At 43.0% G+C, this 26,776-nt stretch overlaps 2 protein-coding genes across 2 annotated transcripts; both read right to left on the bottom strand.

Annotated features, from left to right (window-relative positions):
* Positions 1–4,490: 4,490 nt before the first annotated feature.
* Positions 4,491–14,617, bottom strand: tfap2e (transcription factor AP-2 epsilon). The gene is made up of 7 exons (XM_033975412.2): positions 14,562–14,617; positions 11,918–12,373; positions 9,582–9,636; positions 7,243–7,477; positions 5,538–5,656; positions 5,023–5,161; positions 4,491–4,752 (listed from the first exon to the last, which is right to left on the bottom strand). Exons 1-7 carry the CDS (start codon positions 14,586–14,588, stop codon positions 4,491–4,493), a joined length of 1,293 nt encoding a protein of 430 aa, XP_033831303.1. The 5' UTR covers positions 14,589–14,617.
* A 3,580-nt stretch (positions 14,618–18,197) lies between these two features.
* On the bottom strand, positions 18,198–26,552 carry ncdn (neurochondrin). The gene is made up of 8 exons (XM_033975799.2): positions 26,486–26,552; positions 26,120–26,304; positions 24,157–25,162; positions 23,059–23,219; positions 22,249–22,487; positions 20,634–20,843; positions 19,386–19,525; positions 18,198–18,777 (listed from the first exon to the last, which is right to left on the bottom strand). The coding sequence occupies exons 2-8, from the start codon at positions 26,291–26,293 to the stop codon at positions 18,359–18,361; spliced, it is 2,349 nt and encodes a 782-aa protein (XP_033831690.1). The 5' UTR covers positions 26,294–26,304; positions 26,486–26,552; the 3' UTR covers positions 18,198–18,358.
* Positions 26,553–26,776: the final 224 nt, after the last annotated feature.

Genomic DNA, 26,776 nt, shown 5'->3' with positions numbered 1-26,776 from the left:
GAAGACAAAAGGATGGGGGGAAGAGGGGAGGATGGGGGAGGCAGAGAGGATGAGAGCAAGAGGAGAGAATGGGGGAAAGAAGAGAGGGAGGTGGAATGAGGAGGAGATGGGAATATAGAGCGATGGAGTAAAGGAGAAGCAAAACTACATTGAAAAACATAATCACCTCTTCACAGATCTGACCTGTAACTTGTGATTCCATCTGCTTGTTTTTTAAATCCTCCCTAGTGTGTTTGTGTCTCTATAGTTCTCATGTCTGACACTTGTGGATCATTATGTCATAATTTACATATTTTAAATCACAATATTCATCTAAACTGACCTAATAAAAGAAACAAGTCCACTGACTTCAGTGTTAGAAAACTGCGGTGTCCAATGGGAGCTGACGTTGCCGTAAACATTGTCGCAACAAAGCGCCACACTCTGTCGGCGCCCCCTATGGAGAGCTGCACATTATACTATCGAGCAGCCCACTTTTTTCATGAATAAGTGACGCTGCCAAATCCTCCAAGTATACATCGATTAAGAAAATAAAACTGGAGAAGGAAGTGTGTACATCACAGTGGGCGTGTACTGGTGGAGGTGAAAGCGGGGGTAGATCGTCAAAATGATGTCTTGAAACTTGTCTTGAAGATTAAAGATTACTCAAACATGAATCACTCCAAATACAACTTAAAGGTTTAATGAAAAGCAATGACTTGAACATGGTTAAAGGTCTGAACAGAACAGTTTGAAGATTTAAGAGACAGATGTTTAAAGTTGAGACAGACCAATCTATCGATGGCCGATTTGAGGTAAAATAAGAGACAGATGAGAAAAATCATTAAAAACTCCCTCCTCGTTATTGGCCCTAAAACATCTGCATAGTTAATTGGTTTCTCTGGATTTTAAACAATTGTTATCTACATTGGCCATGAAAAAAACAAAACGTTAGTCAATCTCTAGTTTAAAGCCATACTGTGGAACATTTCGGGCAAAGCGGTAACATCTTCATGGAGACAATCTGGAGGTGGAACCAGCACCAGTAAAGTTACATGGCGCCCCTTTCAACATCAATCTAAACTACCACTTCATGACATCACAAGGTGGAACAGAGCATTTTAAGGTTTGGAGATGTTACAGACTAATAATAAAGAATTACTCAAACATGTGTGAATGAAACAAAACACAACTCCAGGTCTGTTTTTGAGGACGGAACAACATTATAATTAAATAATAATTAAAATAAATAATTAAAACTCAAAATTCCATTTTGTCTGATACAGGACCTTTAGGAGAAGTTTGCCACCATTTTGTTTAGATGGTGTTGTCGAAATTATCACTTTGCCTATGATTTCTCACACTATGACTTAATGCCTTACTGTGGAACATCAAGAATAAAGTCAAATACAAATTTCAGTTGCATTCAAATGAGTCTTCTTTAATTAACAATAGATTACATTTATGAAGTAATACCATAATAACAACAGTAATAACACCAAAAGTACAAAATGTTTTAAGTTACAACACGTTTTTCAAAATAAGTCCTTTAACTGCCTTTGACTCCTCCATAATAAAAATCCAGCCACAGTCCACAAGTTAAAGTCCAAGAAACTCGCAAGTCCCATCATCCTCTGCTGCACATCATGGGTTTTAATGTCCCGTGTGATGGGTTTTGTGTATTTTAAAGAGCAAAAATGTGAATATGGCTTCTTGCTTCTTTGTTTGACACAGGTCGTAATGAGACCTGAACTTAAATAACTCCTTAAATACATTAAAATAATATAAATACGGTAATAAATAGAAGCAGAATTAAATTTCGTTAAAAAAAAAAAAAGGTCCAAGTAAAAATAAGTGGAGTCAGCTTTGAAAACTCCATGTTTCGGTTCAAAAAGGACTCGTTCATCTGAGTTTTTAACCCAAAAAACAACACTCAGGTTTTAGAATTTTATCAAGTCTTAATTTCAGGTGGAGGGTGGGGTCTATAAAACTCTATATAACTATATATAACCCTATGGGAGAAGTCTCCAAACTTCTGTTTGGGATCAGCTCTACAAACATATCATCCTGGTTTAGTCCTGGTTTAGTCCTGGCTCCACGAACTTGTCACATTAATGTTGTGTCTTAAAGTCCTCTGACAACACTCACATCTTTGGGCTGAAAAATGGCTCCACTTTGTGAAGAGATTGTGAAAAAAATATTTGACTTTTGTTTATTTAGACAGACAGAGAAGACGTTGAACTTTGGGACAGTTTTTGTTTTAGGTGGATAAGCCCAGAAATGACCACAATCTGTATAAAGAAGTGGACTAAGTGAGTGTGATGTCATCCACAGTGTTCAGCTCCAAATGAAACTCATTGATGCTAGAGCAGTTATGGGGCCAATTTGCAGCCATGTTCCATATTTGGAATTCCATCTGCGAGTATCATAGCAACCAAAGAGCCAATCTGGAGCGAGGCTGTTGAAGGTAATGCCCCTTCCCGCCCGCACCGCTGGTTTAGCAGGAAGCAGGCGCTTAGCAATGCTGTCAATCAAACCTGTTGCTAATGCTAGCAGGAGCGATCTCAAGGAAGGAAGGCGTCTGATTGGTCTGGTAATAATGTTCATATCTTAATATACAGACACAATAGTTAAATAACAACCCCAGGATCATGAGGAGCGGGTTAATATGAACATTTTAAGATCAAAATGACGAGTCTGACAGCAGCAGTTACAGAGAGAGGGGCCACAGCTTTTCAATAGAAAGTGAATTGGAGCCAGAGTCGATGGAGCCGGAAGTGCGCCCATGATCACTTCCTGTTTGGAACGTGGCGGCTAACAGGTTAGCTATGTCCATTTATATACAGTCTATGGTAATTACAGAGATATGAGCTATAAACCAGGTTCACGCATCTGTCGTCTGACGGTTACAGCAAACTCCACTTAAGGATTCTCACCTGTCTCAGCTCAGGTTAAACTGTTGCTGTGTTTCAGGGAACATCACCACATTCTACAGACGAATCACGTCTAACACAGATATGTGTTGACGTTGTTGTCTGGTCATATCACCCCCTCAAAGAACACAGTGTTCTTTGAGCCTCGAGGACAAGTCCACTGTAATTGGTCAAATCCACCTGTCACTCAATCAGAGCACGAGGCTGACATATTGATACTCTGCAGTGAAATCACGCTGGAGGGTTCTACATGTATGTCCATGGTGAAATGTTCTGCAGTTACCATGGTGACACAATGCACACATTAGCAAACACTTTCCAAAAAGTTTTAAGATCGTCTGAAAACTAAAAAAAAAAAAAAAAAAAGAAAAAAAAAAAGTGATTTAAAGAGGACATTTTCAGAAGCCTGTGATCAATCCGAGTGTTCATGGTTCTGTTAATAAGATTGAATTTTCAACAAAAAGATGAGAGTGACTAACAGAAAAACTGTTGACTAATGTTAGCTAGCTTGTGACTGTAATGTTTGAGAGGGACTAGTTTAACAAAGCAGCTCACCTGTTGTAGTTCCAGCTAAGTCATTTTTTATGGCCAGATCGTGTTTTTTTTTAAAAAACGCTCAGATTTAAATCTAGCACAGCTTCAGACAGAGCAGTGCCTTCCTTTAGCACCACATGTTGATGACATCAGATGCAAAGAATCAATAGGAAAAGTGGGCGGGGAAAGGTGTTGTCATAGCTGTCAGTCTTATTCATGAGTTATTAATTTCCTTTGATCTTATTTACCTTAACTTTAAGCAAATCCTTGGTCCAAAAGACTTCTGTGGAGGTCAAAGAAAAGTGAACCTTTGTGTATCCGCTCACTACATTAAATCAGCCATATTGTGCTTGTGTCTCTATAGTTCTCACCTCTGACACCTGCGGATCATTTTGTCATAATTTACACATTTTAAATCAGAATATTCATCTAAAACGACTTAATAAAAGAAACAAGTCCGTTGACTTCTGTGTTAAAAAACTGCGGTGCTCAATGGGAGCTGACGTTGCTGTAAACGTCATCGCCACAAAGCTGCAAAATGTACCAAAATGACGACGGGACGCTGCCGAATCCTACGAGTATCACTGATTAAGAAAAAAAAAAAGGAAAAGTGTGTACGTCACAGTGGGCGTGTACTGGTGGAGGTGAAAACGATAGTAGATCGACAAAATGGCGTCTTGAAAATAAATGATTAAAATTTACTCAAACATGAATCACTCCAAATACAACTTCAGAGGCTCAATGAGAAGAAACGACTTGAACATGGTTGAACAGAACAGAACAGTTTGAAGAAAAGGGCTGATTTAATGTAGTGAGTTTGCAGTTAGAAAAAGCTTTTTCCAGAGAAGCCAAAAACAAGACGAGTTTGAGTCCAACGTTTGTTCAGACCCATGGCGTTTGTTCAGATCCATGGTGTTCATTCAAGTTCATGGCGCTCGATTGGGTCCATGGCATTCGTTCAGATCTATGGCGTTCGTTCAGATCCATGGCGTTCGTTTAGGTCCATGGTGTTTGTTTGGATCCATGGTGTTTGCATGTCTTGTTTTATTTGCGATGTTTGAGCTCTTTCTCGTGCCGTAGTTTCCCTCCTGTCTCTCCTTTGTCCAGTATCTTGATGGCTTCGCTCAGGTAGCTCTGGAAGGCGGAGAGGGCAGCGCAGATGGCCGGAGACCCAAAGCCGTGGGTCAGGAGGCTGAAGTGGGTCAAACTGCTCTGAACTCCTGGGTCAAGGCATGGGGCCGGTCTGCTGCCCCCTAGAGGAGAGCGGTCCTGAGTCATGAGGTCCAGAAACTCCTTACAGACCTCCCTGCACACACACAGACACACACGCATGCAGACACACACACACGCACACAGACACATGCACAGACAGAGACAGAGAGGGGTTGTGTTATTGATCGATGTGTTCACATTAGTTTATTATTCACTCTTCAGTCACATTCTGTCACGCTGAGCCATGTCCGCCCTGGGGCAGTGTGGCACAAGTGTCGCTGTCATTCTGAGCCCAGGGCCCCTCCAACACGCAGCACACTAACATGGCACATACAAAGCACACACATGGTCAGACCGGACTCACTTTGTGGCCAGGATCATGCTTCTCCTCGTGTGCAGAGTCTCGGGGTCACTCTGACCACACAGGTACTCGGCCGCAGCTCGAGCCGGGAACTCTGTCTCACAAACGAAACCAAAGTCTCTGGCCAAGTGCACCGCCTCACCTGAACAGAGACAGAGAGAGAAAGTAAACACAGAGGGAAAAGAGAGAGAACACAGAGAGGAGAGAGAGAACACAGGGAAAAGAGAACACAGAGGGAGGAGAGAGAGAGAACACAGAGAGGAGAGAGAGAACACAGAGGGAGGAGAGAGGGAGAGCAAGAACACAGAGGGAGGAGAGAGAGAAGCAGAGCATAAACACAGGGATGATTAAAAGCAGACATTTCACAGCATAGGTGTGAGTTGTGAATGTCACACTAAACTAATTCTGTTGAATCTTTTGGATGTGTCTGAACCTGAAGCCCTTGAACAGCCTGATGCTCTGAAGCCCTCACGTCTAAAAAGGTTCATAACCCGCTTCAGCCTGAGTCTGTGTCTCACCTTCCACCAGGGAGGTGAGCAGAGTGACGTTGGCAGCTTTGCGTCGTCCTGCAGGGAGATTCAGGCCGATCTTGTCCAGTCGCTCCCTCAGACACCGGCCTCCGTTCTTGGACTTTGCCCTGGAGAGAGAGAGACCAGAGGGGGTCAGAGGAGGAGCCCTGGGGTCAGAGGAAGAGCCCTGGGGTCAGAGGAAGAGCTCTGACCCCAGTGCTGTGTTTGTGGAGCTGTAGTTTTTAATAGCACCAAAGAGTTTTTATGATGATACAATTCAGCACATCTGTTTGGAGAAGGACACTTTGCCCTGTGGAGTTTGCACATTTCAAGGCCAAAAATAAAAATGTGTTTTTGAGACCAAATATCAAAACCAGTGACGGATTTTAATGAACAATAGCCTGGAGACAACGGCCTGGGGACAACTTCATGAGAAGAATGACCCGGGGACAACGACCCGGGTACGACAGCCTGGGGACAACTACCTGAGGACAACGACCCGGGGACAACGACCTGGGTACAACAGCCTGGAGACAATGGCCTGGGGACAAGTACCTGAGGACAACGACCCGGGGACAACAACCCGGAGACAACGACCCGGGAACAAAGCCTCTGTATCCACTCATCACACTCCGCTCACTCCAGACTGGAGCAGGAGGAACAGTGTGAGGAGGTGAACTGAAGTCAACAGCCACTCACAACTGAGGCATTAGTGGAGGTGCTAAACTCGCTCTTATGACCTCTGCCTGTGGTTAACCTCCTATAGAGGAGACAACGCCAGAGCAAGGAGAGAGAGAAAAGAGAGAGAAGAGAAAAAGAGGAGAGAGAGGAGAGACAGAAGAGAGGTGAGAAGAAAGAAAGGGAGAAGAGAGAAGGAAGGAGACAATGCCAAAGCAAGGAGAGAGAGAGGAGAGGAGAGAGGAGAAAGAGGAGAGAAGAGATAGGAGAGGGAGAGGGAGGAGAGAAGAGAGAGGGAGGAAGGAAACAACGCCAGAGTAAACGGAGATCAGAAACATGGTTTAGTCTCTCCTGGTATGAGCACAGTGTGAATCAGAGCTAGTGCAGCCTCTGCAGCTCAGGCAGAGAGGCCTGTCCATATACTGAGAATGAGAGTCGTATGTGTCTCTATCTGCAGGTCAAGGCTCTGGACACAAAGGTTTAGATGGGATTGTAGAGTCTATTTAAACAGTAAGAGTGCAGACTACACAGGGCTCCCACAATTTGAAATCTTTCCAGGACTTTTCCAGGATCTTTTTTAATGATGTAATTAAGTCTAAAAACACATGACCCATTTTTCTACTAAAACTGCAAAAGAATCACTGCAAAGCAAACACTGTCATTATGTTCATGTGCTTTTTGTGTTGAACTGGGATTAGACTGAGAACATTTGGACAGTGTCAGCGTGGAGAGGACATTGTCAGAGTGGAGAGGACAGTGTCAGTGTGGAGAGGGTGGAGAGGGTGGAGAGGGTGGAGAGGGTGGTGCTGTGTCCCTGAGGTCACCCGTATAAAACACAAACACAGTCCTGCGGTGGAGTTTGGAGATTTTTCAAAGCAAAAAGAGGGATTTCAAGGACTAAATATATATTTTCCAGGACTTTTTATCTCAATTTCCAGTGTTTCCATGTCTGAAAAACAGCCCAATTATTTTCCAGGGCATGTGTGAACCCTGCTCCATCCAGATCCTTTATGACTATCCCCCGGTCCAGTCTCACCTGCGCAGCACTCCACCGAGCAGAGATGCGTTCAGACACTCAGGAGGAGACAGCCTCCTCTGCACTTCCCCCACCGTCACTTTGTATTTGGAGGTGGAGCTGAGGAGAGAGAGGCGTCCAGGGACCGAGCAGAAGACCTCCGCAGGATTAGACACGGCACCCATCCCAAAACTCTCCTTCCCCAAAGAGGAGAGCGACGAGAATGATGAACCATTCAACTTAGACGGGATCGGGACTGTGGAAAGAGGGAAGGAAGAAAGAGAGGGAGGAGAGAGAGTGGAAAGAGTGGGAGAAGAGAGAGGAGAGGGAGGAGTGAGAGAGGAATGAGAGGGAGAAGAGGGAGGTAAGAGAGGAGGAGAGAGAGGGGAGAGATAGAGGAGAGAGAGGAAAGAGAGGGAGGGACAAGAGTTATTTTGTGAGAATTCATAAAATACACTTGTTTAAAGACACACTGAGTAACTTTTCTGGTCCACCACCTGCTTGTCTCCGTGACAATGTTATTGCTTTACATGTATCTGTCTAGCATTTATTTTGTCCCAGGTGTTTTTGCTGCTCAGACATACCTTAAAAAATGTGTTCTTACTATGACCTGGCTCACCTCTCCACAGATCTGACATGTAACTTGGCCTTGTGGTGTCTCTTGCTTGTCTCCATCATGAGAGGTAAGCTTATAATGCCACAATCCAGAGACTGTTATTTCTAATGGTTAAAGGTGCACTATGTAACATTTCTGGTAGGGGAGCGTCCATGCTACACCTGCTGCAGTCATCTTATCTCCATGGTGATAGATACGTTTAATGCCATACTGCAGAACATTCCAAACAAAGTGATAGTATCTTCATGGAAACAAGCAGGTACCAGAAAAGTTCCACAGTGCAGCTTTAATAGCGTAACTTCTCTGTTTGTCTACATTTCATGTGTTCCAAATATACGCGGCACCCCCTGTGTTCGCTAACGATGTTTTTGTGGATTTATTTCAAACTTGACTCTCTCTAAATGTTTTTATAACGCCGCGTTCTGCCTCGGCTCCGTCTGCGGCGCCTGTGAACTTAAATATGAGCTGATGAAGTCGTCGGCTCTAAATGTGGAGCTGGGAGCTGCAGGAGGTTAGCGGCGCATTCACAAACAAATCTCACCTCCACCAAACCAATTCTCACTCGCTAACTTCTAAACAAGCAAAAGTATGCTAACGACAACGCTAACTTTGACCAAGTTTTTAATTGAAAGCACACGACGAGCAGCAGTGCCGACACGCAGCTAAAAATATATTTGTTTGGGAGGAGCTGCCATACCTGAAAAGCAGATGGGTTTTGTCTGGTTTGAGAAGTAAAAGAGGCGGAACTTAGGAAACGCTTTAAGAAACACAGCTCATGAGCAGATTTTAAAGTGCAGGGCTCATGTTTGTCTAATTGTGACTGGGTTTGGTGAATAGAACCTGTGATAAATATTTATCATAGTTTTAAATCAGTTCAGTGTCAGTTTGTGAAGAAAAGTCAAAAATACAGAAGCAGTGCTGGTGTGAAACAAAATCCCTCTGCCTTGGTCGTCAACACAAAACCCAGTTTAGGCTCAAGAGGAGATTTAAGGTCATTTACTTTTTATTAGTTGAAACTATTTGGCTCCTGTTTACATTATGGTGGCTAGGTAACCTTTGTTACATCATGTCCAACCAGGAAGTAAAATTATAACCTTCATCAAAATGTAAAACACGTCAGCTCCCACAGTGACACAAAACATCTATATTCCAATCATTCAAGTATAAATGTCACTTATGTCACTTGGTTTTGACAAAAGTACAAGCATGATGTCTGTGTGTGTGTGTGTGTATATGTATATATATATATATATATATATATATATATATATATATATATATATATATATATATATATATATATCTTCTCCTCTCTTCCTCCTCTGTGTCTCTCTCTTCTCGTCCCTCTCCTCCTGCCTCTCTCTTCTCTTTTCCTCCCTCTCCTCCTCTGTGTGTCTCTCTCTCTCTCCATCCCCCTCTCCTCTTCATTATCACACTGTGCCTTTAGGCCGAGTCTGCAGCCTCCACTTCAAATGAACCAAAAGCAGAATTATTTATCAGCTCTGTCCCCCTCTCTCTCTCTCTTCTCCCTCTCCTCCCCTCTCTACCTTCCACTCTCTCAGTCTTTCCATCTCTTTGTCTCTATCTCCTCTCTCTCTCATCCCTCTCTTTCTTTCTCTCTCTCTATACCTCAACTCTCTTTCTCTCTCCCCATTCGCTCCTCCTTCCCTCCCTCTCTCTTTCCATCTGCAGAGGAGCGTTGCTTTGGGGAGAATGTTTAAATTAGAATTCAGAATCCTCTCACCTTTTTTAATGACGGAGTGATCGAGGACGCCCAGAGCCGATCCCTCCTCCAGCCCCTACAACACAAGAACAAACAGAAAACTCAAAATGGAGATCCAGCCCCTACAACACAAGAACAAACTGAGAACTCAAAATGGAGATCCAAATATCACATGATTCAAAATCTAAATAGTCTGTGACATTTCTTTAACTTCTTTAACTTTAAATAAAGAGTTAGAATAAAACTGTTCCCACTCAACTGACTTCTTAAACATAAATGAGTCTTCAAGGTACATTGTGTAACATTTTCTTGCTTATCTCCATTGCTTTGTGTGGAATGTTCCACAGTATGGCATTAAACTCTCTCTTTCTTGTGTATTGAATTAGTGTTAGCTCAAAAATCTATAGAAAAAATTCTAATACTGAGTGGGGTCATTTTTTCACTGATCTGATCTGTAACTTGGCTTATAGCAGTGTTACCAGCTTCTCTATTGCCATACTGGAATATTCCAGTCCATCTCCATAGAAACAAACAGGTGACTGCCCCTTTTATAGAAAAGTTACATACTGTAGCATTAAAAGCTTGATTTTCACAAACATAAATGACAAACCACTGTAATGTTCACTGTTTACACATTAATATGAAACAGCACAATCAATCAGAAGAAACAGTACAAATATAAAAATGTAATGCTCCAACATGTGTTTGAGCAGCTCTAGTTGAAAAATGAGAATATGTAGCACATTCATAAGGCGTTTTTGTAACGAAACAGAAAGAGCGGCCTAACTGTGTCCCAAAGGTAACCTGCGGTATATTTACGATATTCCATACTGTGACACCACTCTTAATTCAAATCATTGCGTAACGTGGCGCGTTTTAAGACACATATTACACAAGTATTTAATGAAATAACGAAACGAAAATCTTTGTTGCTAAAAGAAGTCTCTCCCCGCGTTATAAATGTGTAATGCCCACTTCATATTCATGGAGTTTGTGATCTCCTAAAGCTGCGGAAAGAGGAGGGGTGGGGGAGAGAGAGAGGGGGGGGGGGGGGGTGTCTCTCCGGGCCTTTTTACTCACGTACGTCTCTTTTGTGCGCGTGTTCACTCGGGGTCTCGGGGCTGGCGCGCGGTGCAGGATGTGACCCATAAATCAAACCAAAGGGAACATTTAGCAGGCGCACGTGGGTCTGGCGCTCGCGTCTTTTGGTCTTCGTTTTTACGCGTTTGTATGCGTAATGGCCGTGTAACATTGATTCGTCTCGGTTGGGTTTGTTTAAAACAAAAAAGCCCCAAAGAGCGCGCTGCACCTGCCTCCGCTCCACGAACCAGGCGCGTTCATTCTTTCACACGCGCTTAAACAAAAGACACTTTGAACAGGCGGAGGTCGGACTTCGAGACACGAGTTTTACTTGTTTTTGTGTTGGCTCCTTTGGTTCACATGCGGTTTGTCGGCTCAGGAAAATCTCAGTTTATTTATATCAATTCACATTCCACAAAAAAGTTCAACATTTACAGAAAACGTGCCCTTTAAAAGTAAATATATCGCTATGACATCGATGTACCCTAATAAAAAAAATATTATAACTCTCTCAGGGACAACCTCTGGTTGTCCCTGAAAAGTCACAAAAATCCCACACATCTTTAATATTTAAAAAAAATAAAATACTTCAAAATGTTAAATATTATTGTTATAGTTGTTAAACATTGCTTTGGGTCCGCGCCACTACGTCCTCTTTATGCACCAGGTGCCACTCCATCCTCTTTACGCACAAGGCTGCTGGACGCGATGGGCCTCTAAGAGCCTCTTCTGATCAAACTGCCTTATTATAGTTATATATAATTAAATATAATAATATATAAGGTCTGATGTGTGGTGTGGAATTTGGCTTAATGCAGGATAGATGAGTTAAACCAAAAATGACGCGGTTTAACTTTTACGCACAGAATCATTTTTGATTAAACCTAAAAAAAAAACGCCCTCAGGCCTTTATTAAAAACCGGGAGCGTGGCTGTAATTAAAAGCATAATGATCTCTGTGATGACACGGGACTGGGGTTAGTTAATGTTGTGCGCAACAGTGCGTCAGTTCCACACAGACGCAGGTTTTTGTTTTGGTCAGATTAAGTATTTCTAGGCCTTAGGGATGAACGCCCGGAGGCCGCGGTGTACTGGCGGGCTGTAACAGGCCCGTGCGCTCTGAGTCAGAGCGCGGTAAAACCGCGGGGAAAACTCAAGTCTATCCTAAATAATGTGGAATGGAGTGAAGAGAGTTTCAGGGTCACGTTTGTTTAGACCCGCGTGCCATGTGTACGTCCTCATTACGCACAGTATGTGTGTGCTAACGTTATGCCTTACCTGGAGGTCGTCATGCGCGTGGTGTCCCAGGTGCATGCCCAGAGGCCCGTCCCCGAGCGCGGCGGCCCCCTCCGCGAGCCCGTGCAGGAGGCGAGGCACTGACGGAAACTCACGCCGCGGCTCGAGGCTGAGCGCGCGGTGAGACTGCGACAGAAGTCCCGCCTCCTCTGACCGCGTGCGCTGGGTGTGCCAGGCCGACTGGTGATGGTGCTGCGCATGCGCAGTGTGGTGCTGGTGCAGTGAATTGAGGGATGCGTACGGCTCGTAGTCCTGGCTCTGAGCCGTGGCGTACGGCAGTGAGGACTGTGGGTACGGCGGGGGGAAGTACGGAGGCTGGAAGTCCGAGGCCGGGGTGTGGCACAGCGGAGGAGCTGAGGAGTAAGCGCCCTGGGCGGACAGAGAGGAGAGAGAGGAAAGGCGACTCCCAGGGGAAGAGCTCAGGCCGTCCGCGCGCTCCTGCACACAGAGGGCACAAGGGCACCATTAGATAAACCGTAGAGTCATCACTGTACAGAACACATTCAAATGTCCCTGAACCGTCACGTGATTCACCTGTAACAAGGGTCACATGACAGCAGCTGTCCACGTGCGTAAAGAGATGGCACAATGACAAAGAGGTCAGAGCACAAAGGCGCGCGCTCACTCCTCTTTGACCTTTACAAATCCAAGACGTTTAACCGTTTAACATCACTGCTGCGAAATGGTTTAAGTCAAACACAAAATCAGCGTCTCTGTTTGACCTGCAATTACGCACAGTATTGATTGAGCCTCAAAGTGGCACCACTGACCCAGAGATTTTTTTTACGTTGAAATAAAATAAATAAATATAAATTAAAAATATCAAACCGACGCATTCCCACAAATTGATTTAAATGTTGAAACGCATCTGCTCTAAATCCCTTGTCCTTTATAAGTGCACATTATTGATTGATATTTTTAAAACATTCTGGGTCAAAGCAATCAAAAATCAACCAACTGTAACAGCACGCGCGTTATGGCACAGTGGGTCATACCGTTTATGGAGACAACATTACGGACAGAACTAATAATGTCAGAACTAAATCCGTTTATGCACAATTAGGCACAGACCCATGATTACCTATTTTAACCAACAATTATCAATATAAATCAGTTATATCCTGTTGTTAGAGGATATAATAATTACAATAATAATCAGGTCATAAGTAGGCCTGTTTTTACTCACACGTGCGCACACTGCGTACAGTTACACGGACGGCTGCAGCTTTGGGGCCAGTCCACAACTAGCAGCTTCATTTGAAACAGGCCACAGCAATGTGCACAAAGCCACTGAAATAACACTCAACTGAAATCAAACTCGGTTGAAATCAAACTCGTGTGTGCCTCATGTCACATGATCAGTGAAAAACACGTGTTTGTAATATAAAAAACATCAGGTTCCGGTGTTTTAAAGTTTGTGCGTAATTCCATCACTACAAATTGGTAAATCTTTTGAATCAGATGTTGTTACTGAACAGTTTGATTCGGCGCGTTCTGAGCGCATGGCCCGGTAGCCTACATCTGGCACAGCATCCAGTCCATAATGGATTTGTCTGTGGAGCTGGGTCACGCGGGTCGATGCGCTGTGGAACAGTGGAAACACACTTGTGGACGCCCGTATAGACACACGTGCGTACGCGTGTATTTAGGTTAATTGTGAGGCTAAAATGTCAGATAAATTTTGGATGCAATAACTGGTGTTTTGGTTTTGATTCTTGTATTTGTGGCTGTTGAGTGATTTGAGCGCACGCAGTTAAATGGAGTCACCGTGGACAATCCCGGTGAGGCTTTACACCGCTTCACTGCCACTATAAACGAATGACACAAACATTGACTTCTGTATTTCACAGTATTTTAACAACAATAAGTTTTTTTCACACTGTGGACCGAAGTGTAATACACATAAAACAATTTGAACGCACTGAAGCGTCTCCTCACAACTGCAGCTGAATAAAGAGCGTTCTGGGTGAAAATCTGGCGCTGGAGAAAGATTTATTTTTATTAATTAAGTTAGTAAGAAATTGTTGTACAGGCGATGCGTAGACATCTTAAAAACAACAAAACATTTAGAGAGTAAATGGCTCTTCACGAGAAAGAGTCATAGCTCTCCTTCACAAGAACATCTCAAATAGTTGTTCCAAAAAGTGTTTTTACTTTGTTCTGTTCACTCCCTTCTAACTAATGTAACTAATGTAAATCATTTTGATGGAAAACAAAATGTTTTAGTATTAAAATGAGTTAAGATGAGCAAAGACAAATTATATATTTTGAACCTTGTAATTATTACGAGTAGTTTAAACAAAAATGTAAACGTGCTAGCAAGAAATCTGCATTCAATGTATTTTGCAAAGAAATGGAGCTGTGTCAATTTTCTAATAAAAAAATTAGATTAAGATAAATAATAATAATAATAATAATAATAATAATAATAATAATAATAATAACAATAATAATGAGGCTACATTACTTATTTCCACTCAAACACACGTCAGTATTTCCTGCATAATTTTTGTGTTTTTGTAAATAATCATCAGAAACAAACAAATCAAAGTATAAAGTAAATACAATCTACGGAGCGCAATTTGGATACACCATTACGCATCACCAAGTGCGGTCTCCAACTCACCATCGCCGAGTACGTGTGGATCAACATCGGGGACCCCAAACGTCAAATTGAACCACCTCCAAAAATACGTGAACGAAGTCTAAAAAAGCAATAATCCAGATCCATTCACGTAATCAGATTTTCATGTGACGTCGTGTTGTTTTTCCAAATTCACGCAGATCTAAAAAAAAAAAAAAAAAAAAACTATCAACAAACGCGGAGGAGAGACTGGTCCAGCGGTCTCTCCATGAACGTGCCGCTTATAAAGAAGGCGCGCGCAGAGGGGAGGGGTCTGTCCGGGGCGCGCTGCTCTTAAAGTGGTACATGCAAGACGATTCGCGGTCTCATAGGTTAATTGTGTGTGATTTCAAAGACTACGCCACTGCACAGACGTCTGTCCCAAACTGTAGTGCAAATAGTTGTTTTAGTTCAAATTATACTTTTAATGCTCTGTAACCATCTCCATCCAGTGCGCATTTTACGCACGGCCGTTACGCATCAACCAATCATAACCTTCTCATTTCTATTACTGTTTAATCCCAGTTTTGTTAAATCCTTACACATCGTTTTAAAACAGTAACTTGCATAGTTTTCATCTGAAGCTCACATTTGGCACGAAATTACGCATCAGCCATACTAGCTTTACTTATAGACTGACAGCATCCAACGTAACTGCAATGTGAAATGTGTTAAGTTTAAACAACTGAAAACGTGTGGCCCGCCCCTTCAGTCTTTATTAACTTCACAAACCTGAAACAAATTAAATAAAAATCTTTGGAGGGCTCAGTTCAATAGGCATAATGCGTTCCTTACCTGCAGAATATCGCTCTTGCTCCGTGATTTCCACAGCATCACTGCGTTTGGAGAGGCACCGGTGAGTAAATTGGAAATGCTTTGGATGAAAACGCACGGAGACTCGGAGTGGAGCGAGTTTGGTGGCGACACTGGGCAGCAGTTTGTCAAGCGAAGAGTTTTTGAAGCCGGTGGAGCGGAGGAGGAGGAGGAGGAGGAGGAGGGGCAGGCGGAGGAGAAAAAAAGTTTATTCAATATATTCAAAGTGTGCGCGTGGTCCAAAAGATGAATGGAAGGAGGGAGGGAGCGAAAGGAGGAGAGGGAGAGAGACAGGGAGAGAAGAAGAGGGTGAGAGAGAGAGGGATCAATAGGCCAAAGGGCAACCTGAAGCGTGGAAATGGTTCAACACTTGCCTCAGTGGGGAGTGGAAATGTGCTGAGACTAGACTGAGACTAAACCAGGACTAAACCCTTGCCTTGCCTTAGAGTTAACTCGAATTAAAACAACGTCAGAGACCTGATCTTACACTGCGCTGATCACGTAACTCAGTTATTGGGTTAACAACACGAACCTAAAGAAAATCCAAAGACTAAAGACCACCGCCCTGGACTAACCCCAGCCCCAAGACTGTACTTTTACTGTGTAGTATTCCCATGTAACTTTAGTGGACTGAGCCTCTGTCATCTTCACCACAACACCCAGAACACAGCACCCAGAAAACAGCACCAAGTACACAGAACCCAGAAAACAACACCCAGAACACAGCACTTAGAACACAGCATCCAGAACACAATACTCAGTTCACAGCACTAAATCTTTACCAAAAGAACGACCCAACCTTTTGACACAATAACCACGTGCTAACCCCAAATCTGTCATATTTTTCGTTATAATAAAAGATAATCTTGTTCTCTCACCCTTATATTTTCTTCATTATTAGCCATGATTCGTGTTTTGTTGTTTTAAAAAGACTCTCGGGTTTTATCCAAGGCCCCGAGGCCGCTGTGGCTCCGCGCGCTGCCAACCGCCTCGAGGAAGAGGCCAAAAGAGAGGGAACAGCGCCATCTACGGGCAGTGTGAGGAAGTACCTGAATACATGTTCAAAGTACAGTTACTTTACTAAAACCAAAGGACCACATTGCAGTACTTGTTTACACAATTTAGGATCATTAAAATATAAATATCTGCTCTTGTGGCGGGTGTGAATTTATTCTCCTCTCATCAGTGATAAACACAGAACAAACAGGTGAAACATAAAACTGTTTTTAATCCTATGTTGTGCTTTTTTTCTATCATTTCAATGGGGTATGATGTAAAAGTATTGTAAGTATTTAGAATATAATACTCCATGTACCAGAATATGTCACAAAATACATTTTACTGCATTATTCAGTATTCCATCCATCCATCCATTTTCTTCCGCTTATCCGGGGCCGGGTCGCGGGGGCAGCAGTCTAAGCAGGGACTCCCAGACTTCCCTCACTCCGGACACGTCCTCCAGCTCCTCCGGTGGGACCCCAAGGCGTTCCCAGGCCAGCCGAGAGACATAGTCCCTCCAGCGTGTCCTGGGTCTTCCCGGGGCTTCCTCCCGGTGGGACATGCCCAGAACACCTCCCTAGGGAGGCGTCCAGGAGGCATCCTGAGCAGATGCCCGAGCCACCTCAACTGGTTCCTCTCAACGTGTAGGAGCAGCGGCTCTACTCTGAGCTCCTCCCGTGTGCCCGAGCTCCTCACCCTATCCCTAAGGGTGCGCCCGGCCACTCTGCGGAGGAAACCCATTTCAGCCGCTTGTATCCGCGATCTTGTCCTTTCGGTCATTACCCAAAGCTCATGACCATAGGTGAGGGTAGGAACGTAGATTGACCGGTAAATCGAGAGCTTTGCCTTTGGGCTCAGCTCCTTCTTCACCACAACGGACCGATACAGCGACCGCATCACTGCAGACGCTGCACCGTATTCAGTATTCTGTAACTAAATACATTTTCTCAGTATTCTTCCATCTCTGTGTACTGGTAAAGTTATATTTTTAGCTTGAATACATCTTCTTTAATGTAAGCTGTAAACATCCATCTTACTTTGGAATATCAGATATAAGTGATTTATTTCTTTTGTTTTCACTTTTCTGCAGATGTAGATCTAACCTGGGTATAGGTTGGTGTTTCTCAAAATGTGGTGTGTGGCTCTGGTGTTTTGAAAGTCCCTGTGCAGTTCTAGCATGTACAACTCTAATGTGTTTCTATTCACTTTCTGATCCTCTTTTTGGTCAGAACTACTGAGGCAATGATCCAGTTTTAAACCTGTTTTAGTGATAAACTCAGGACTTGAAGACTTGAACCAGTACTAGACCAGGACTAAACAAGGACTGAATTAGGACTGAGCGAGGACTACAGCAGAAATAAACTACCACTAAATGAGGATTAAACAAGTACTAAACTAGGACTAAACCAGGTCTGAATTAGGACTAAACAGGGCTAAACCAAGACTACACCAGGTCTAAACCAGGACTGAACCAGGACCCAACCACGACTAAACCAGGACTGAACCAGGATTAAACCAGAACTAAACGAGGACTAAACAGGGACTAAACAAGGAATAAACCAGGTCTGAACCAAGACTAAACCAGAACTAAAGCTGGGACTAAACCAGATTTAGTTCAAATTTGCCTGGGACTTTATGCTTTACAACCAAACCTAACCTTAACCAAGTAACAACAATATAACCCAGGACTAAACCAGAGCTGAACCAACTCTAAACCAGGATTAAACCAGTTCCAAATGTGGTCTAAACCAGTGTGTACTCAAGGAAACATTTTTAAAATATCTATAATCAACATTACACAACTAAAACCAGTAGATGCTACAGTGTTGCTTTAAAAGGCCCTTGTTTCTGACCCATTTTTATCTTTATTAAATGCATTATTTTCACATTTAAATAAACAGATTCATAGATAATCCTTGTCATGTTTGCTGGTTTTACAAATGTAGAAATGACTTTTGTGTCTGAATGCTTTTAATACATATGTGTGATTATTTAGAGGCTGCTAGTCGTTTCAAACTGGTCAAGCAGCTCAACCCTCCTTTGTCGCTCTGCATCGCAGCATTTATTTCCTGTTTACAAAGCAGACACTGGTCAGCCAAAGCACACAACGCCTCCTCTAGGGCGTTTTGGGTATCTTCGTCAGGCGGGGCGGTAGACTGTCCTAAAGTGGTGAGTACATGTTTTAACCAGCCTTCATCTCTGATTAAGGAAATGATCCATGGTTGAGTCCGCACACAGCTGCCCAAAGCCTGGACAGAGAGCCTCCAGAGCTCGGCCACCTCATCCCAGCAGTGATCCCAGGCAGGGCTCACCGTAGCTGGAGTTGAGGCAGAGCCAGGGGTCAGTGTCCCGCTGAGGAACCGGAGCGAGTAAGAGAGCAGGCGGTGGTGAGAAGAGTCCACAGAGTCTGGAGAAGCAAGAGAAAAAAATAAGCATGATATTAAGGGGGCAATGCAAGTATTTAAACCAGCCCTACTGAGCTTGTGTCTCTATAGTTATAATCTCTGATACCTGTGGATCATTGTTAAAATTTGCACATTTTTTAGAAACTGCGGTGTCCAGTGGCAGCTGATGCCACCGTAAACGTCACAACAAAGCGGCGCATGCTCTGGAACTGGAGAAGGAAGTGCATACGTCACAGTGGGCGTGTACGTCACAGTGCCGGTGAAGGTGAAACGGGGGTAGATCGGCAAAATGGTGTCTTGAAAATAACTCAAATTACTTAAAAACGAATCACTCCAAAAACAACTTTAGAAGCTCAATGAGAAGAAATGACAAAAAAATTCTTAAAAATCTGAACAGAACAGTTTGAAGAACAGATCTGATTTACATGGAGGGTCCAAAACCAGTTTTTCTCCACAGGGATGTTGTTGTTTTCCCTGGAATGTTCTGCAGCATATAATAAAACTAAAAGTGTTTTGCAATAGAAAATGAAATGCAAAGTTTTTCATCCATCATATTAAAACATATCACTGGCTGTAAAAATATTTTGGTCATTCTCTCTTGGCCACTCACCGGTTTTAGTCCTGAGTCGTCCGAGCATCAGACCCAGAGTGCAGATGTTTGCAGCTAAAACCAAAAGACTCGGTTTATGCATCAAAACAGGAAGAGTGTCACTCAACAGGGTCTCCAACACCCGGAAGCAGGGGTCACTCCTGCAACATGAAAAAGAAGACAGTTCAGGCGCCTTGTGATGCAGCCCTTTCCACATTCTGTTCAAATGGAGATGGCAGACAAGTCTGTGTGTCAGATGCCCCCCTGTGTGTATCAGATGCCCTCCCGTGTGTGCCAGATGCCCTCCCGTGTTCACACTGCACATTATAAACATGTCCAAGTTTGGATTTCAAAACATAAAATCAAACTTGTCTTTGGTCAGAAAAAATAAAATATAATTTAACGCCTTCAGCTCTCCCATGATGCCCTTTGCCTTTAAATTTCCCTAAAACAACCGTCAGAACTGCTACATGTGCCTCTAGTTTGTCTCCATGGAGGCCTTTTTGCTTTTGCCTGGAATGTTCCACAGTATGGCATTAAAGGTGCACTGTGACGAGCAGGTGACGTCACCAGACCAGTTACACATCAGATCTGGCATTTTTAAAATAACCAAAATAAAGATAACACAATTGAGTAAAAGCCAAACAGACCATTTTGATGCTATAGTGTGGAACATTCCAGGCAAAGATACACTGCCTGGCCAAAAAAAAAAGTCAACACCAAAAAAAAAGGTCACACACTAATATTTTGATGGATCGCCTTTAGCTTTGATTACAGCACACATTCGCTGAGGCATCATTTCAATAAGCATCTGTAATGTCGCAAGATTTATTTCCATCCAGTGTTGCATTCATTTTTCACCAAGATGTTGCATTGATGATTAGGTAGAGTCCGACCGCTGCACAAAGCCTTCTCCAGCACATCCCAAAGATCCTCAATGGGGTTAAGGTCTGGACTCTGTGGTGGACAATCCATGTGTGAAAATTATGTCCCATGTTCCCTGAACCACTGTTTCACAATTTGAGCCAGATGAATCCTGGCATTGTCATCTTGGAATATGCCCGTTCCATCAGGGAAGAAAAAAATCCATTGATGGAATAACCTGGTCATTCAGTATCTGCAGGTGATCTGACCAACTGCAGCAGCCCCAACCTATTTGCTTAGTTAAATCCAGGTGGTAACTCTTTTTTGGTGAGGCAGTGTATATCCATGGAGAGTTCCATAGTGTTGCTTTAAACTAAACGCCTCGGTCACCATGGAGACTTGTACCTGACTCTCTGGGGCTCTGTGATGGTGAAGTTGAGCAGTGCAGAGCAGGCAGTCTCCAGACTGGAGTCCCTCTGAGGTGGACTCTGTTCCTTCATAGAGGTCCAGGACTCAGACAGAAACCCCACGAGGAGCTGAGGCGTGTCCAGGGAGAGGAGCTCCCTCCTGGGTATGTCCTCAGCCGAGAGGTGGCACAGAGCCGGGAGCAGATACCTGGAGAAATACAGAATACAATTTGATTTGTTTAGACTGGCCTATTCACTTTTACCATTGCCACCTTGTCCTTTTTACATTCTGTATCTTAAGGCCTATTTCTGTATGTCTGTTTGTATGTTGTTCTAGGGCAGGGGTCACCAACACTGTGCCCGCAGGCACCATGTCGCCCCCAAGCCCCACGTGAGTCGCCCGCAGACCGGCTCTAAAAATAGCACAACTCACTAATGAGCTGCATCTAAAATTTAATTTTATTCTGTTGCTATAGCTTGTTGCTATCACCCTTGCGTTTATATATAGATTTAAAAATGACAATATCTTAAACATATGTTCATTATATGTGAAGTTTAGATAAGTTAAGGTGAACTTTGACCTACTCACTTCAAAGGTCAGTATTGTGCGCGTGACAAAACCAGTGCTCCGCTCGTGAGCGCTGTGAGGATGCGCTGAATGTTTCTTACTCCAAAACATGGTAGAAAATAAAGAGATCACTTTCACAACGATTTAAGACTGTAAAAGAAACCTGCGCTTATCTCATCTGTGGAGCGACTGTGGTGACAGCAAAGCGGCACAATGTGGAGGGACACGTCACTACGTCTCACAAAACTCCACACTAAATACCCACGGGGACGCGCACTCCCCACGGGGACGCGCACTCCCCACGGGGACGGACGCGCACTCCCCACGGAGACGCACACTATGGGCAGAACAAGCCCAGAGCTAAACGCAGCTTTGGGTAAACAACAGGCTTTTTTCACGACACCGGTGAAAAAGTCACACAACGCAACCGAGATTTATTTAAAAATATGTAAGCTTATTTTTCTTTAACATTACACAATCGATAACTTTATGAAACACGGTGCAATGTATATTATTTATGTTTTGTTAAAAAGGTTTGTCAGTGGATAGTGAAAATGGGACACTTTTCCTATGAGATGTAGTGATGTGTCATCTGGAAATTTAACAATTACTAAGATTAGTAAAGTTAAAGTGCTGAATACTGATATCTGTTTCCCTCCTTGCTCATTGCTGATAATTATTTTGAGAAATCATTAATGTGATCAGTGTCTTGCAACATGATCAGTGTGTTCACATAGATGATTATCATTTATCATTATTAATAATGTATAACTAAAGGCAAACTGAGAAAATTTGTTATTTCAGAAGAGCGTCTCAAACTGGTAGCCCTTCGTATGACTCAGTGCCCATAAAGTAGCTCTCAGGTTAAAAAAGGTTGGTGACCCCTGTTCTAGGGCAACCAATAAAGAAAATGAATATGTTAGTGGACGGTTCAAACCCCACTTGGACAAATGCAAGACAAGTTGTTGTGTCCTTAGGTTGTGTTCCCCCCCTTCCCCATCCCCTGGCTGTGTATGAATGTAAAAATGTTTATATTGTTTCTTACCTCAGTGGTTCCTTCCCAGTCCAGCCCACTCGCTCTCCACTGACAGACATCTGGTCCATCCAATCAGAGAGCCCCATTTGCTCTCCGTCATTACTCATGTGACTTCTGCAGTAGCCAATCAGAAAGGGCAACAGGGCGATCACTTCCTCCTTCAAGCAGGAAGTCTCCTCGGCCAACCAAGAGCACAGCGAGCGGAAAGTAGCGAAAATAAAGGGGTCTCCATAGCGACTCTGATCCACCTGGACAAACGGCACAACAACGAAAAGCAGTAGTTATACACTAAAGCCTTATATTGTCTTGTATTTCAGATAAGTTCAACTAGATCAACACAGTGTTCCCCAGTCTGTCTCACTCACCTGTTTGAACAGGCAACACAAACACTACTATTCACCTTATTCTTGAAGTCACTGCAGTGCCACTTTTGTCACTGGGGTTGTATCGTCTTACACGGGGCTGATCTAAACGCTCCACAAAGCTTCTTAAAGACTTCAGAGCATCGTGTTGGTCACAAGGAGCATTTCACACAGATCCACCTACTTTATATGATATTTTAGTAAAAAAAACGTTTTCAAATTCTCCATTGAAATGAATGCGACCCCCACTTTAGCATTTAGAGGTAAAAGTAGGCGGGGCTGAATAAGGTCCATTCTATTACCTGAAATATCACACAAGATTATAATCTTCTGTTGGCACGATTCATCAACAAAAGATTATATTCCCAAACCGATCTTTAAAGTGACTGGTAGTTTGTCTCAATACTATACACCATATAAAGCATATAAACACCACAACCCTATGTCACCCATATACCTGTTGTAGGTGGTAGACCACAGCAGAGAAGGCTTCCTGCAGGACCCCCAGGACCTGCCTGCTCTGTTGCAGACTGAGCCCAGAGACAGAGCTCTGTGCTGAGGGCGCAGCCCCTGTGACACAGGCCTTCTCCATGGCGGCCTCCATGATGCGGTAACAGCCTGAGAATCAGAGGAAGGTGGGTTAGGCACTGAGAGCACAATGGCATTTTAATTAAGAATCATCTGTAAAAGAAACAGTGAATGAAGATAAAAACTACTTTCAATTTTAAAGGTGTTTTATAAAACCTTTCTAATGGGAGGTCCACCACCCGCTTGCCTGGAATGTACCACAGTATGGCATTAAAATTATATCTCTTCTCTTTAGTTTTATTGCTTAAAGGTGCCTTGAAAACAAGCTTTCTCACTGCGAGTGGGGTCACTGTTCCACCAGTCTGACCTATAACTCGCCCACCTGCTTGCCTCCCTGGAGATAAATGCCATACTCTGGAACATTCTGAGCAATGCAATAACACATCTCCATGAAAACACCAAGCTAAAACTATTATTATACGTATTATAAGAATATACTAATATAGTGCAGTCCACATCAACTGAAACAAAGACCAAAAAAAATGGGCTTCACTATTTGTTTTTATATTATTAACAGCATTATTATTATTCATTTATTTTTTCTTTCTTTCACTTATTTTATTTATTCATTTTTCCCCCATTTACATTCTCTATATCTTTTCTCACAAATTATTAGTACTAGAACGTCTCATCGACAAACCATGTTACGTCAAGTGACGTCTAGTGACGTCTAGTGACGTCTAGTGACGTCTAGTGACGTCTAGTGACGTCTAGTGACGTCTAGTGACGTCTAGTGACGTCTAGTGACGTCTAGTGACGTCTAGTTGTGCCTTATCTCCACTTGTCACCATTGTATATGACTGGTAACCATGTTTCTGTCGTACATTAAATAAATGAATAAAAAATAAATAAATAAATAAACAGTGTAAAATTGGTTATCGCTAGGACACTCCAGAGTCCTCCCCCGCCCCGTACCAGCCTTATGGAAACGAGGTTTATATCGTTTCACTTTTTCACCTAAACGTACCTGTGAGTGTGTGCTGTGTCTCAGGACTGAGCTGCTGTCCTGGTGGTTCCTCAAGGCCCATCCTGACCTCCACACAAGCGCGATTCACCAACAAACAGCACAACTTCGGCGGTCCCACTGGTTCCCATCCACAGACATCTAAAAGGCAAGCCCCCAGCACCAAAACTGGACCTATCTGTTTCGGTGTCAACTTAGACTGCAACATCGGCCTTAGAACTCCCCATATCTGGCTAATGACATCTTTTAGTTTCTCATTTTCTAGATTTGATCCGACTGGAGGCAAAAACTGAACCAATTTCGTGCACATTTCTAGTTGATCTTTCTCTGAAGCTTGTGTGAAGTCTTTTGTCAGCTTTGTGAATAAGCGAAACAGTTCATTTGGATTCTTGTTCCATGCTTTTTCTTTTGTTTTTCCAGAAAGCAGGCATCCCAAAAGAGGAGTCCCCTTCTCACAGCTTAAAATCTGGTTTTGCTCTATAGCCAGGCACAATGCACGAACAGCCCCTCGGTTCAAAAGCTGTTCTGGACCAAGCGGTAATGCACAAACTGAATATAAAACTTGGTAGCAGTCTGCAGCAATAGCTTCGTCTATTTTGGAGTAAGACTGAGTTGTAGACTGACCATTTTGTGTGCTGGTGTCATCTCCATTTTGCTCATTTTTTGCTAAACTGCTTTCTGAATTTTGGCTTTTCAGACTTCCCTTAGCTTCTCCCGCCTGATTGCCATTTTCTTGCTTTTGCTGGTTTAGTCCATTGGAGAGTATTTGTAGTAGAATGGGGATAGTGGTGAGGAGTTGTGGTTTGTAAGCCATGTCCGGATCAGTGCTCAGGGCGGCCAGGAGAGCGGTGCCCAGGGAGAGGAGCTCATTTGGGGCTAGACCTGAGCTCTCACTGCTGCCTCTGATGGCTGTGACCAGGAGCCGAGCCGGAAGATTCAAACCGACTGCTTCGAAAATACGCCTCAGAGTGGACTGGTCCAACTGGCTTGCAGGACACAGACGAGTGATCTGAAAATAGGAACCCAGACAAACTCAAATGAAGACATGAACATTTCAAATATATTTACTTTGGTTTCACTATTGTAATCTCTAGTAGACCTGTCACCGTAACACATTTTAAGATCAATATATCGCTACAGAGAAATAGAAAGATAAACAATAATATTGACACTACTTCATGCCACGGGGTAAGATTTAGATAATGAAATATATTCCCAGTGAACATTTTAAAATAGACTGCTTCATTAAAAGACCTGAGCTGCAACAAATAAACAGCTGAATGCACCATTAACTAACCATAAAAGGGACATGTAATACAATGAAATTTGAGCTGTGGAGGAGTGAACAACAAAAATACTCAAAATGAATGATAGTCGATATAGTGATTATGGTGACAGGTCTCTAGTTCACACCATTCACCATGTTTTTGCTCCACAATTGTAATGCAATCGCAACAGAAAGTTTGAAAACCACCATTATCTTTTACCCATCACTGATGGTGAAGAAACTTTTGCAATGGACTCACTTAATTCATTAAGACGATTACCGGTATGCAAGTTTTTGGGTATAAAATATGTTTGTATTTTTCGCAAAAGCCTTTTTATAGCCAGGATGTATTCTACAGCCATTTTGTTCTTGCACTTGTTTTGGTTCTAGATACACATGTGCATATGAGAAATAAAACATTTTCTTGCAGTTATCATCAGATAATAGCTTTCTATTCCATATACACAGAAATATTACTTAGGGTGCACTATGTAACTTTTCTGGTGGAGAATCTGTCTTCTTTCTATGAGCAGGGTCACCTCTCCACAGATCTGACCTGTAACGTGGCTTCGAGGTGCCCCCTGCTCGTCTCCATTGAAATTCACAAGCTTAATGCCATACTGTGGAACATTCCGGGCAAAACAGTAAAAGAGCCATGGAGACAACCATGAGAAAAGTTACACAGTCCCCTCCACTCACCAGCAGAAGTGCAGCCAGTGTGTGGCTGTCATTCTTGGCGTGTTTGAGCGCATGAAGACACCTCTCCAGCACCTCTCTCTGAGCATCACTCAAACCTCCATCTTCTGCACTTTCTCCTTCTTTACCTCCGCCCTGTTCATCTTTCCCGTTCGCTTCACCGCTCTCAGCCATCATTACTTTGACAACTATAACATAAAAGCAAGAAAGGTCAAAATATTACTCCATATGCCACGTGCATCACTCTAAAACGCCGTTGTCAGTGAAATTACTAAATTATTTTGCGTTCCAACCGACTCTTCTTAGTAAATACAAGTAATAAATTCGTTCAAATATTCATGATAAACTTTAAAATTATGAATGTCTCACTGTTTACTCTTCTCTCCTAACTTTCACGCGGTGGATTCGTTGGACATGCCTTCCGTATACGTGTGTCAAAATAATCGCTAAGTAGCCAATAGAAATTAGCTTTTAACATGAGTAGACCAATGGGAGCAAGTGTTGTTAAAACGTCACCGTCGCCATTTTGGGTCGAGAAGACCAATATGGAATACGATGAATAATCATAATTTTTATTCGTACTGCGACTAGACACTGACACTCATATTGTCTAATTTTATTTTTAACTTAATATAAGTTTCATAGGCCACAACAACTCAA

The sequence above is a fragment of the Periophthalmus magnuspinnatus genome, chromosome 11, assembly GCF_009829125.3.
Source record: "Periophthalmus magnuspinnatus isolate fPerMag1 chromosome 11, fPerMag1.2.pri, whole genome shotgun sequence".
NCBI classification, from domain to species: domain Eukaryota; kingdom Metazoa; phylum Chordata; class Actinopteri; order Gobiiformes; family Gobiidae; genus Periophthalmus; species Periophthalmus magnuspinnatus.
The sequence above is the reverse complement of the archived record's forward strand: the minus strand, read 5'-3'. Positions and strand labels throughout refer to the sequence as shown.

What these genes read in the sequence shown, in the direction of transcription:
- ncdn (XM_033975799.2), bottom strand. Translation starts at nt 26,293, where the DNA reads ATGATGGCTGAGAGCGGTGAAGCGAACGGGAAAGATGAACAGGGCGGA. An exon ending in CACTGGCTGCACTTCTGCTG is followed by an intron (nt 25,163 to 26,119) that starts GTGAGTGGAGGG and finishes TCCTATTTTCAG; the next exon opens with ATCACTCGTCTGTGTCCTGC. An exon ending in GACACAGCACACACTCACAG is followed by an intron (nt 23,220 to 24,156) that starts GTACGTTTAGGT and finishes TCTGATTCTCAG; the next exon opens with GCTGTTACCGCATCATGGAG.
- tfap2e (XM_033975412.2), bottom strand. Translation starts at nt 14,588, where the DNA reads ATGTTGATCCACACGTACTCGGCGATG. An exon ending in ACGCGCATGACGACCTCCAG is followed by an intron (nt 9,637 to 11,917) that starts GTAAGGCATAAC and finishes CTTGTGTTGTAG; the next exon opens with GGGCTGGAGGAGGGATCGGC. An exon ending in TCACTCCGTCATTAAAAAAG is followed by an intron (nt 7,478 to 9,581) that starts GTGAGAGGATTC and finishes CTCTTTCCACAG; the next exon opens with TCCCGATCCCGTCTAAGTTG.